This window comes from Tigriopus californicus, chromosome 8 (assembly GCF_007210705.1).
Source record: "Tigriopus californicus strain San Diego chromosome 8, Tcal_SD_v2.1, whole genome shotgun sequence".
NCBI classification, from domain to species: domain Eukaryota; kingdom Metazoa; phylum Arthropoda; class Copepoda; order Harpacticoida; family Harpacticidae; genus Tigriopus; species Tigriopus californicus.
Genome location: NC_081447.1, coordinates 14,123,775 through 14,136,149, shown reverse-complemented (window position 1 = coordinate 14,136,149; position 12,375 = coordinate 14,123,775). Strand labels below are relative to the sequence as shown.

The 12,375-nt window shown below is 41.1% G+C and overlaps 1 protein-coding gene across 1 annotated transcript; it reads left to right on the top strand.

The window, feature by feature from the left end:
• The first annotated feature begins 9,754 nt into the window (after positions 1-9,754).
• On the top strand, positions 9,755-12,369 carry LOC131884905 (protein phosphatase 1 regulatory subunit 12A-like). Its single transcript, XM_059232801.1, has 4 exons — positions 9,755-10,243; positions 10,304-11,576; positions 11,791-12,018; positions 12,124-12,369. Exons 1-4 carry the CDS (start codon positions 10,015-10,017, stop codon positions 12,356-12,358), a joined length of 1,965 nt encoding a protein of 654 aa, XP_059088784.1. The 5' UTR covers positions 9,755-10,014; the 3' UTR covers positions 12,359-12,369.
• Positions 12,370-12,375: the final 6 nt, after the last annotated feature.

The window sequence follows — 12,375 nt, the reverse complement described above, 5'->3', positions numbered from 1 at the left end:
TCATCTAAATGCACCATAAGTGGTGAAATGGGCTGGAATTTTTGACTCGTCCTACTTGCCTTGCAATTGCTCATTCACGGCTTCTCTTTTCAAATGAGAGGTCTAATGATAAGGTTTAATATATACACGTCATTGAAGGAAAGTTATCATATGTCAAATATTTTGAACTGCAGTATTGTGTAAATGCTTGTAATTATTTTCAACTACATTTCATGGTTAAACCATGTCCATGCCCATAAATACCAATAAAAAGTCAAGCTGGCTTTGGCTATCAAATCTGTTTGAACCCTGGTTGCCCTCGGGTCAAGAAGTGGCCATGACGGCAAAAAAAATCCCCTGAACTCAGGTACTTCACTAATCTACGTTAATTGAGTGTCAAAATAACATCATTGACGACCATATTTTGTCTAGGGCACCCTAGGCATGATTATCTATGATTAAGTGAAACTGTTGTTTCTGTGTTTTCAACACGAGGGTATTTTCCATTGCATTGTGGTCAAATGTGAATTTCACCTTCAACTGCCCAATACCAATATGGCAAAATCACCAAAATTGTGTCCATAGGGAAATTCTGAAGGCAAAAATCACAATGAAGAGGTAAGAGAGAATGAGCAAGTAGTGACACTTCAGTTACTTAATGTTCTAAACTCTCATTGAAGTCGAATTGAAAGTGGCAGAAACATGTGCATATCTCTTGTTTTCGACCAAAGTTTCTGTTTGTCAATGCATAACTAATAGATTTACGTGATATGAAGCCAAAGGCAAAACATTTGGAATTCCTCAAAAATCAGTTCGTTTTGAAAATCAGTTCGATTTGAAAATCAGTTCGTTTTGAAAATCAGTTCGTTTTGAAAATCAGTTCATTTTGAAATTCAACAAAGGTTAGCATACTAATCCAAGTGCTTTTCCAACGCCAAAATATTACCCAAGTTAAGGGGGTTGGTGCTTGGTTTATTATAAATGAGGATTTGGAGAACTTCACTAACTTTTTATCTGATTGCATTTTGCAAGTGGTGCCTACTCTGGCACTATTGCTCTATTCTATTCCCAGATTAGGGCAGAACTTGTGGAGACATTTCAAAACATACAGTATTAGGTAACAATTGTACCTATGCTGACCACTACTTAATTCTATGTATTGAAGTTGTTCCCAATAACTTAGGCAGTTCATCCCCGCAATAGATCTGGTAAAAGATCTTGGCACTTTTGTAATCTTATTCCAACCCCCAGCCATCATTGGTTCCCAAATTGGAAAAATATATTACAGATGCTGTTGGACAATTGATTGGTAGAGTTTTCATTGTATATGCATATTTCTGAGCTAAATCATTGTCATGAGAGAACCACACCCTAATCCCAAAGAGGGACCCATTTGTATATAATGTCCAAGTCCTTTTGTAGGTTTGCTTGGTTCCTTGAATTTCGAGCAAGCATTGGCTTAATTAACATCATTGGCATAGGAAGATATTGAAGACTGGAGGGAGAATTCATGTAGTATTGGAATGAACAATACAAACAAGTTGAGGCCATGTTCAATCCAATGTTCAATCATTCCGAGCATTCCAACTACCAATTTTGTATCATCAGCATAGGAAGAGGCACTGACATTACTACTACCAAGCTTCTGAAGCGGAGCAATGAAGATAATGAAAAGGAGAGGACCCAAAATGGAACCCTGAGAACTTGACATCATGTATGTCACTAAGGGATCCCTCAACCTTAATCAATTGCTTCCTACCAGCAATGAAACTTCTTAACCAATTGAGAACCTTGCCTTGGATCCCAATCTCATGGAGCCTGTTAACAAAAAGACCATGATCTACCTTGTCAAAAGCCTTGGCAAAGTCAAGATAAACTAAATCAACTGATTCATGGCTCACTAGTCCCTCAATAACCTGCTCTATACGTTCAATCAGTTGATTAACCGTGCTAAAATGTGCTCGGAACCCATGCTGGTTAGGAGGAAGAACTTCATGAATATCAAGAAATTCAACAATTTTGAACTTCATGATCTTCTCAAACACCTTTGCAATGTTCGAAGTGAGAGGAATTGGCTTATAGTTACTGGGGAGCGACTTATCTCCCCCTTTGAAGCTAGCTCATGTTGTTCCAATTTTCAGAGAAGAGGGGAACTTGCCCTGATCCAAGATGCACGCATCAAGTATGAGAAAACAGGAGCAAGAACCAGTGAGCATCTCATCAGAAACTGAGATGTCACACCATCAGGGCCAGGAGAGCTCGAGTGTCTCAGGTCCCTCATGGCCTCTAAAGCATCTTGATCTGTGAAAGATCATCTAAACGCTCAACTTGACAAGCCTTGCGAATCTCAACAAATTCATCAATAGAGCAATGGACTGTTGCTCCTAAGCTATTTGGAGTTGTAAACACACTAGAGACCTGATCGCCAAGTATGTTGGCCATAGACTCTACATTGTCTATGTCTATTTTGAATCAAAAATTAAACTCTTTGGCACACTTTTCATACAAAAAAAGGATTTATTACTTGCCTGAAAAGATTATGAACCTCAAGTACGATAAACGTGTTAAATTGACGGAACTGATTATCAAAGTGAGTTTGGCTTTGCCGCTGCACTAATACGAGCCACAGGGGAGCCGGTCAGTAGGTTTAACGACATAAACTTAAAAAAGCAGATATTTGGCTCATGGGTGAGTAATTGATATTTTTAATGAAACGTGTGTCAAAGAGGTTATTTTTGGATTCAAAAATATGACATTCATGATTGAGGCCATAAGAAAAGAAGAAAAAAAATCTTGTAACGGCTCAAGATAGCCAAAGCCGCCTAAGAGTGTCCGGATGGCCCTTTGACATTATTTTATCCCCCCGCGGTAAGTAAAAAATGGCAGCACCTGGGTAAGGTTAAATCCAGGTCTAAGGTCTAATCATGTAACCATAACTGTAGTGTTATTGGGATCAAGGGATTTTGAAATTTGACTTCCAAAATTGACCTCTTATTCATAGCTTTGGCGTCACTGTAATCATACCTTCACCGGCTTCACCTCACCGCTTGTTAGCCGATGCACCGACGCTGCTCACTCATTCTATTTTGACAGCCGTCCATACAAGGAACTTGGGGTCGATTTTCGATTCACCGTAACGATAACTTACACTTTCGGCCGTAGTGAATAAGTAGTAGTGCGGTTCCTTACTGCAACAATCGTACATCCATTAGCTTACCTAAATATCCAATTATTCGGAAAGCGTGGTGTGTGGCGACAAGGCGGTACCATGAGGTTAAGAAGACCTTGTAGAAGCCAGCCGATCATCACAAAATATGCCCTCTCGTATGAAAATTTCATTTTGCAAAGCCATGCCCATATCCAAAAACTGAACTATTTCCTTCTTGATGGTCCAGGCCTTGTTTCCCAACCGGCCTAAAACGGCCATCTAACACTTGCCCACTCAAAAACACTTTCAAAATCAGCGAGTCTGTTTGTGTTGTAGTGCCACCCTCAGGGCTGGCACGTGGTAGAGTCACTTACATCAACCGGTGCTTTAATGTTTCAGAAAACTAATGACGCCATTAGTTGTTTGTTTTGTATACTTTTAGACACTTTCTCCCCCTCACTCAGATATCCACTGTTGTTTGTCGGCTCAATTTAGACTCAGTTTTATTAGCCCACAGCACTGCCAGAGCTGATATTGCCTGTCCTGTGAAGTACTGAATCTTTCTGAAACTTCTTCCACTAAACCAATCTGTATTCTTAAAGAATGTTATGTGAAGGACCTATTTAGAAACTGCCATTACGACGAAAGTATAGATGGACGTAGTTTCTTTTCTAAGCCAAAGGGTGATAAGATGAAAAACCAACATGTATGTCACTTCCTTTTCTGAAGTTTTGTTTCTAATGGTACTTTTTAGGCACTTCTATAACACACATGGATTCAAATTGGCATCATTCAATAGATAATTGGATGTGCTGAGTCTAATAGGAAGAATCAAGGCAGTAAGCAATGACAAATCTTCTTATACGCTCTTATGGAGAATGAATGTTTTAGCATCACGGTATGTTTGACATCACCTGGCGTTATCCATCCTCTCAGGTCTCATTCACTCTGTGAACGAGTTTGGCATCAAGTGAGTTTCTTTAAAAAGCTGGCATACTTTAGATGAAAACCTTCCGTTCAATAGGAGTACAACTATTTTGATGACGCTGAAATGTCTTGAAAATGAGGGGAATTATCCGTTCTGACGATTGTGAGCTTCAGAATCTGAACTCCCAAAACCAAATCATAACAAACAGCTGACGTTGAGGTCAATTCTGGTCGCCAGGTGGCAGGATTACCTCGACTACGTATGGTCAACGAAGAATCTCCTTTTAAGAAAGGAGGATAAACGTTATTCTCCACCAATTAGTTGGCGGTGCTCATTTTTAAATTTGTGACAAACTGTTAGAAAGATTTGGAGAGAGACCTCAAAGGCGTTTAATATCGTGTTAGGTTAGGTTGGGTTAGATTAGGTAAGGTTAGGTTAGGTTTGATAAAGTTAGGTTAAGTGTAAAAAAGTAGCACCGCCAACTAATCAGTGGAGAATAACGTTTACCAGAAAGGAGGAGGTTTTTCAAAGAAAAGAGGAGTATGCACTCCTCAGAGGAGAAAAAGAAGAATTCAAAGTTCCCCAAAACACAGATAGTGGAGAAAAGAGGCCTGGAATTGATTCGCATTGGATAGATCTCTCTGATTCGGATTCGGTCGGGTTGAGAAAAATATCTCGGATTCGTAATACCAAAAATTTCGTCGAATCGGATTCGGAGGCCCTGTTGGATCTGATACACAGCTGTAATCTCCATGTTTGACGCCATTTTAAGAGTTAGGCTTTCACTCCACTTCAGTGACATTTGTTGTTCTGATATAGTTGTAAACCCCATTGAAGCATGAGAAACAAATACTTGTTGAAGAAATGGCTGCCAAATAATCTCTATTATGGTTGAGTTTGAATATTAGCTCTGTTGGCAAACTGTAAGAGATAAAGTTAGGCATCTACCGCTCAAAAATATTGCACCTGAAATATAAAAAAAAATGCTCACTCTCTATGGGAATGAATTGTAATCCGAGCTTCTGATACACCTTTCACGGTTTCAGTAGTAACAACTGCTTCCAAAACTTTTGTAAGGTAAGCTTAAAAATGAAGAAGTTGTTAACAATTATGAAAAACTGAGCTATTCAATAAAGTAGCTTGTTTTTAACGACTGACAAAGGAGTAACGATAGTAGCCTCCAAGTGGCTACTTTTTACTTTCAAATGGCCTTCAAATGGCAGCTTTTGAGCACGAAATTGGCCTCCATCGCTACTACAAATTTGGCAACGCTGTGTCTATACTTATTATTTGCCATTCTGTTGCCAGTGCAGACTTTACCCAGTTGAAGTTGAATCCTCCCGCCTTTTCATTGCGACTTTTTTGAGATTTTATGGATTAATAAGCACAGGCTCCCCCTCAACACCCACCGTCCTCATCTCCGGATTTGTTAAGTGTTGTTTGTTAGGACTAAATACGACTGCAATGTGATTCCCTTGCTCTTTATAGGTGACTTGCAGGGCTTGAGTAACACTACCGTTACCGCCTTACTTTTCTTAAGAAGTTGCGGTAACGGAACGGGTTTTGGGCCCTCCTTTTCCCGTTACTTTCTTCTTTTATCAAACGAGGGAAAGAAGTGATGTTTTAAGATTTCTTCCCCGATACTTAAAGTTCTTACTAAAACTTTCGGCTTTTTTCCGTTACTTTATTTCATCTTTTTGATGCTTGAGTGGACATACAATCAATAAATAAATGCAGTGACTTATTTGCTAATGATGCGATAAAATAAATTCAGTCGGATACATAAAGATTGAATTTCAATCTTTATGCATCCGACGTGCCCGAAGCCCTCACACAAGGCCCCACCATTAACCATTTTTGATTGAAAATCTTCAATATGCAGACGACCTGGTTCTCTTGGTTAATTCAGCCGTGGAATTGCAAAATGCCATCAATGCCCTCCACGGTTACTATCAAGAGAACGGGCTTCAAGTTAATACCTTCAAGACGAAGGCCATGGTTTTCCATAAAGGTCATCTGCCTCCCACCTCCTTCCATATTAACAATAGTCTGATTGAAATCATAAAGTACTTCAGCTATGTCGGTTTCACCTTCCCCACCCAACTCTCCTTCACCAATCACCTCCAGCCCGCAATAACCAAGTCCAGGGCCCGGATTGGATACATTTGCAATAGACTTCCTGTCAAGAATCTCCCCCTTCCAATAGTTCTTCAACTCATCTGGACCTACATCAACCTAGCATCCAGGGTCCCTACATCAACCCAATTTTCCCCTACGGCCTTCACCTTTGGCTTCCCAACTCCGCCCAATCCGCTCTCAAATCCGCCAATGTCACACCTTCACAAAGTTCTTCGAACGATACCTGTGCGTGCCCCAATACGCCAACAATGCATAGACGCATTTTCTATGCGAAACTGAGCCCCTCTCATCAGGTTGGCAAGGTTGGTGTCCAACAGTGTTGGGAACCTGACCTTTCCAGAGGTGATGTCCAGGCACAAGTTGTCCCTCCAGGTCAAGGACTTGCTTACACCTTATTGTCCTTGGCCCGACATCGATTCGTAGTATTGGCAGTCACGCACCTTTGTCACGCTCCCGGCCCAATGCCATCAACGACGGGAGCTGACAAAAGATCTGTTCAATCTGACCCACCCACTCTACTACAATAACCAAGATTTACACTATTTTTTTTTTATTTTAAATCTTTATTGCGAGTTTGAGTCCCATTAGATTAAGATTTGACAACATGTTTATTACGTATACTGGGACGTATTACCTCTACCCACCTGTTCATGTACTTGTTGCAATTTCCCTCTTTCCTTTTTACATGAGCACTGAACCAATTCTGGTCATACTCATTGTGATATCACTTTCTAGTCAACTGTTTTATCATTCTTGACCACTTCATTCTTTTATCCTTCAATCGGTTTTTTATATGATATTTATACATACAGTTTGATACATTTTATAATCTGACATGACCAAGAGTCGCAATAAGCATTATCTCTCTATCTTCTCCTAAATAATCACTGGAGGGTGCGGCTAGGGTTATCCAATTACGTTCTTTTTGACATAAGTTAGCCTCAAAATGTAAATATGAAGATGAAAAACGGTTTCAGGACGACTCGACCGAGCGGACAACTCGACCCAGTACAGGAATAAAGCCCAATATGTTGGCTTACAAATAGTTGTGGCGTAAAATTGAAACTGTCAAAATTTGATAGGTTTTAGACAATGCATCATTTGCTCTTTCAAAGCAAGTTACTTTTATATCATTCATGATGTGAAAATCAAGTTTGGTAAAGTTTCAATCAAATTTGATCTTTTTTTCTTTAATGCCTTACTGATGCTAACATTTTTGCATGCAAATCAAATGTTGACTCATGTTCCATAATCATGTTTTTTTGGTCAAAATGGTGTGTGTACTCATTGCACTTGGTTGAGTTGTCCGGTCACCATGAAAAACCGTTTGTCAAAATGTTTAGGAAAAGTGAAAAAGATTAGAACCAAGAAGAAGTTAATTCTTGAACCCTTGTACCCTCGTTAGTCTGTCATTTGTTTCATGTCATATTTCCTAAATGTTAAAAAATCGTATAAAACATTCTTCTTGCACTTTTAAGCCATATTTTTGTGTACAAGTGACAATATCAGTAATGGCAACGCGTTGCTTTTTCGGTAAGGGTTAAGCCATAGATTTTTTAGACACTAGATGTTGGCGGACCGAAATAGTCCTTGAATGTAAGGTTGATCTGTAATGCTACTTAAATTTTTTTCCACGTCTGACTTGAAAAATGTTACCGAATCAATAAGGCCTACGTATTCCCTACGAATATTAGAGGGAAGCAAATTAAACAATGAAGGGGCCCAAGAAAGAAGAGTAGTGGAATTCATTGTTCGAACTAGCCTGGATTCTTGAGGGCCTGAAGGTGCTCTCAAAACGCACATTAAGCCTCTACGGTCACTAGAATTGACCCTAATTTCTGAGTTGGGACAAAACTCACGAATGCTTTTGAAAACGTACAGTTTCAGGTACCTTCCGTGCTTCCTCTGACCGCTGAACAGTCCCAACTTGTTTAGTCTCTCCCAACACAAGAGCTCTCTCATTGCTATGATGTTCCTGGTGAAACATCTTTGTACTTGTTCGACCTTTTGCAAACCTGCTGAACTCATTGGAGCCCATATGGGTTAAGAATATTCAAGATGTGGCTGAACAATCAACTTGTACAGAGTTAGTATTGTGATACTATATCTGGATATGCATTTCAGGGACATGAGGGCAGACTGATGTCACAAAAATGCACCCAAAATTCAATACCGTTTACTATACATCTCTATTAGTAAAACTGTGACAGTTCATTAAAATGCAAATCCTAAATGAACCATTGCTTTCTTAGATTAATGACTTAAACTTTACTTTGATTCCTCAAGAATGAACTATTAAGCCCCTGAAGTATGATTTATCTCCCAATAGTTGATGGTAACATCATCTCCCTTTCCCTCTTCAACGCCCCAGTTTACTTGACAACTTCAAATTGTCAAATCTCAATCAAAATTGCCCAAAAACAAAGACAGTCAGACATGGAGCAGCAAAGTCGGAATGTGATCCTTGATCTACCGCGCGTGGGATATCGAGCCAGTCCAATGATCAAGCTTCTGAAGCTTAACTAAAAAAATGGCAATGATAAGATTTGGGGGATCAACGCCCCCCATTCCCCCCAGAAGCGACAAAAGAGACTCTCATCAGTCCTGTTTGCACAGGGCAGACCAATCTTGCAACTTGACAAGCAGAGACATGTAAGCATGTGACTAGGTCATCTCAGAGATGCCGGAGAAGACCAATCAGGACAATGATTGTTTTCCAGCAAGGCAGCGCCTTCCCTGACAAGTCAAGAGCCACACTTAAGCTCCTCAGAGACAACTGTGTAGATTTCGAAAACCTAGAAACATGGCCCTGGAACTCGATTGACCTCAACCCTTACACTAGCTCTTCTCTGAGGGGAGTTGAAGGAAGAGATGTGTACGTACGAGTACAACCCCTACAACTGCGTCAAGGCCTTGAAGGCCTATATTGTGAAGGGCAGAAGTAAGATCAATCCCGGGAGTATGATCAATGCCTGAATGATCACGATCTTCATGAGAAGGATCGAGAAGTTTTTGGAAGAGCGTGGATAAAATGGCACGACATTCATACTTGTCTTGTTAAGAATGGAATAAAAATTGACTTGATGCATGCATGCTCCGGTAACAGATCTGCGGGAAGTTAAGAATGAATGTGCATTTTGTACATTACGTATCCTAAAAATTGAAGTTTTCGTGCCAACAACACTAATGAGCTTTGATATTGAAGCTTGACTTAATTGTTCAAAGTTTGTTACATCTTAATGCTTATTGGTGTGCAGATTATTTTGGACCTTTTGGCCTGGGAAATTTGCCCTGTCTGCAATACATTTTTTCGTCCTGATCTTAAATATAACTTTGAATTTATTATTAGTCTTAGTCTTAGCGCTTCAGAACTCCCATTGACAAAATATAAAAGGAATATCGCAGAATATTGAACAATTTTACCTCATCTGGAATAACATTAGTCACTAGTCGCTTGGGTAAGTTATTTCTGAGAACACAAATGACCGTACTGACATCAGAGTAGCTGAAAAAGGTAAACAATCGTCGAGGGCTTATTATGCTCCTTCATGTTACGCGAAAGCCGATCAAGACTATCTTGGCAAGTCGGGAGGTTTTTCAGCATTTACAGCGGAGGCACTTTCTACCTCTATCCGTGGGAATGAAGTGCTTTTCGTTTGTAGGAACTGAAACACCCCTTAGCTAGACCTAGAATTGTTCTTGTTTCATGGACAATCTTTGAAAGGAAGTAGAACATGGGATATGACCCAAGCAGTGTGCAAAGTTCATATCGTGTGTCACGTCCAAAGTGAGAGACAATTCATTGTATTATCCCTTCAAAATGGGACTTTTATTCGATGTCAGCGAGAATCGATTGGATGAAGTTAATATTAGACTCGTGAAGAAAGAGGATGTGAACCAAGCGGACAAAAGCGGAAACACAGCACTTCATTTAGCGGCTGAAAAAGGGTTTGCTGAAATGACCACGTTGCTCATTCGACATGGAGCCGACCTGAATGTAGCCAACGTATGTCCTGGATGGTCTCCTTTGCATTATGCAGCATACGAAGGTGAGAGAGAACCCGCTACGATGGCTTACAATGTCATTGAACCAACTTATTATCTCTTAGGTCATGCTTTGGTAGTTCAGATCTTATTAGATGGAGGAGCTACTCCTGATCCAAAAGATAACCAAGGAGATACTCCAGAAACCTGGGCCTTAGAATGGGAGAACTACAAGTGTGCCATGATTTTAGCAGATTCCATTCGGAAGAAGCCACACGTAACGATGGAACCTAGGGCCAAAAAAGAGCTTGAGGTTCAAGCCAAGCCGAAATCAGACGAGAGCGAAGACGATGATGATGAAGAATGCACTCATTGGGTCTTACCACAGTCAAATACCAAAAGCGCATCAATCCAGGCTGATGCTGGCACGGCGCTATCAAATGAAGAGATGCTCAATTCAATTAAGGTTGCCAAGCTATCAAAACAAAAAGGTGATGTAGAGGCAGTGAGTGCAGAGAAAAATGAGTTGATAGGACAAAGCCCGAGGTCAATCAGCGATGCTCACGTCTCCTCCATCTCTACATCACCAGTCACAGACCTGCCTTCTAGTACCTGCGTGCAACCAAATTCGGGTGATTCTTTAGCATGCCGTAATGAAGAAATACCCACCCAAACGACCATACCGTCTTCTTCTCCATGTTCTCTTACACCACCTCCGCCTCCTCCGCCTCCACCACCGCCTCCTCCGCCTCCACCACCGCCCCCTCCACCACCACCCCCTCCACCTTCGGCTTTGCCAGTCTCTACGAAAAAAGCTTCACAACCAGAGCAGGGAGCTTCATTCGCAACGAAATCCGGACGATTCGGGAGGCTCTCCCGCCAGAACTCTTCGAAATCCGTGAACAAAGATGTGAAGACTGACGTGACCCAATCCTTGTTAGAGGAACTCAAGGTCTTCACCGGTGCCAGGAAGAAGGTGTTGGCCAGGGATGAAAAGAAGCCCACCAAAGATCGAAGGCGATCCCGAAGCCGTGATCCTCGCCGCCAATCTATGATCCAAAAAGAAGATATGCCGTTTTTTCAAGTGCCCATGTCTCAAAGTAAGAAGGCTCAAAGTGACACTGACGTCAGAATGGATCTGAAGGATGAAATGGACCTGAGAATGCATGGGCCACGATCCGCGAGTATCGTTGATAAAATCAAGGATTCCCTTAGTTCTTCGCCCAATCTTGAGTTAGCTCCTGACCCACGATATAACCCACTACCTCCATTGCCTGGTACTAAACACATCGATAAAGGCCAATGCCACGAGTTTGACCAATTGTTCCAATTTACCGTGGATCAATCGCTTTCAATGGATTTGAGAAAATCAGCCAAAGATATTGCCTCCCTCTCAAGGCAAGTATGCATGAAAGAATATTAACTGTTTTTTTTACTTCAAAGAATATGAGTCGAAAGCGTGCGAGCGCTCGAGGTCTGAAATGTATGTCATGGAAAGTTTCGGTAGAAAACGAGTTGAATTCACTCAACTTCAAACTTCAAGTAGTTCGAATGTTGAGAAGATTGCCAAATGCCATTCATTCTTCGATGATCGTACTAATCCTTGTTTTAGATTTGGGGATTTGTCGCGGATATCCAAGGCCAAAGAGGATCTAGTTTCCAGACTCACCTGTTTGATTGATGAGGAAAAGCGGCAATTGGAGACCGATCTCGCCAGAAAGATCGAGGAATTTGAGAACATGAAAAAGAGCCATCGAGAGGAAGAAGACCGGGTTCAAAACGAGATTAGCTTGCTCTCCGAGAAATTGGAGAATCTTGTTGTACCCCCCATCCTCGACAAGTAAGTCGTCGTCTTATAGCTAAAGTCCCGAGGGCATCTTGTGGTCCTGTCACATTTTATTGGACCGAAGAGGCGATTACACAATCGAGTTTTCTTCCGTTCCAGAGCCAAGCAACGATTCAGCCCAGAACTGGAAAAAGAACTGACATGCGTGTCTTGCTCTTACATTTGTATTCCACCCACTCAGATATTTCAATGTGACGATGGTGATCTTCTTTGCCAGACCTGCAAGTCGAATGGAGAGCTCAAAACTTGTCCGGAATGCAACAAACCCATCGATCGACCTTTGGCCAGAAATCGGGCGCTGGAGAAGCTTGCCCAAAAGCATTATCAAAACTAACTAGATCAACAGTCTTG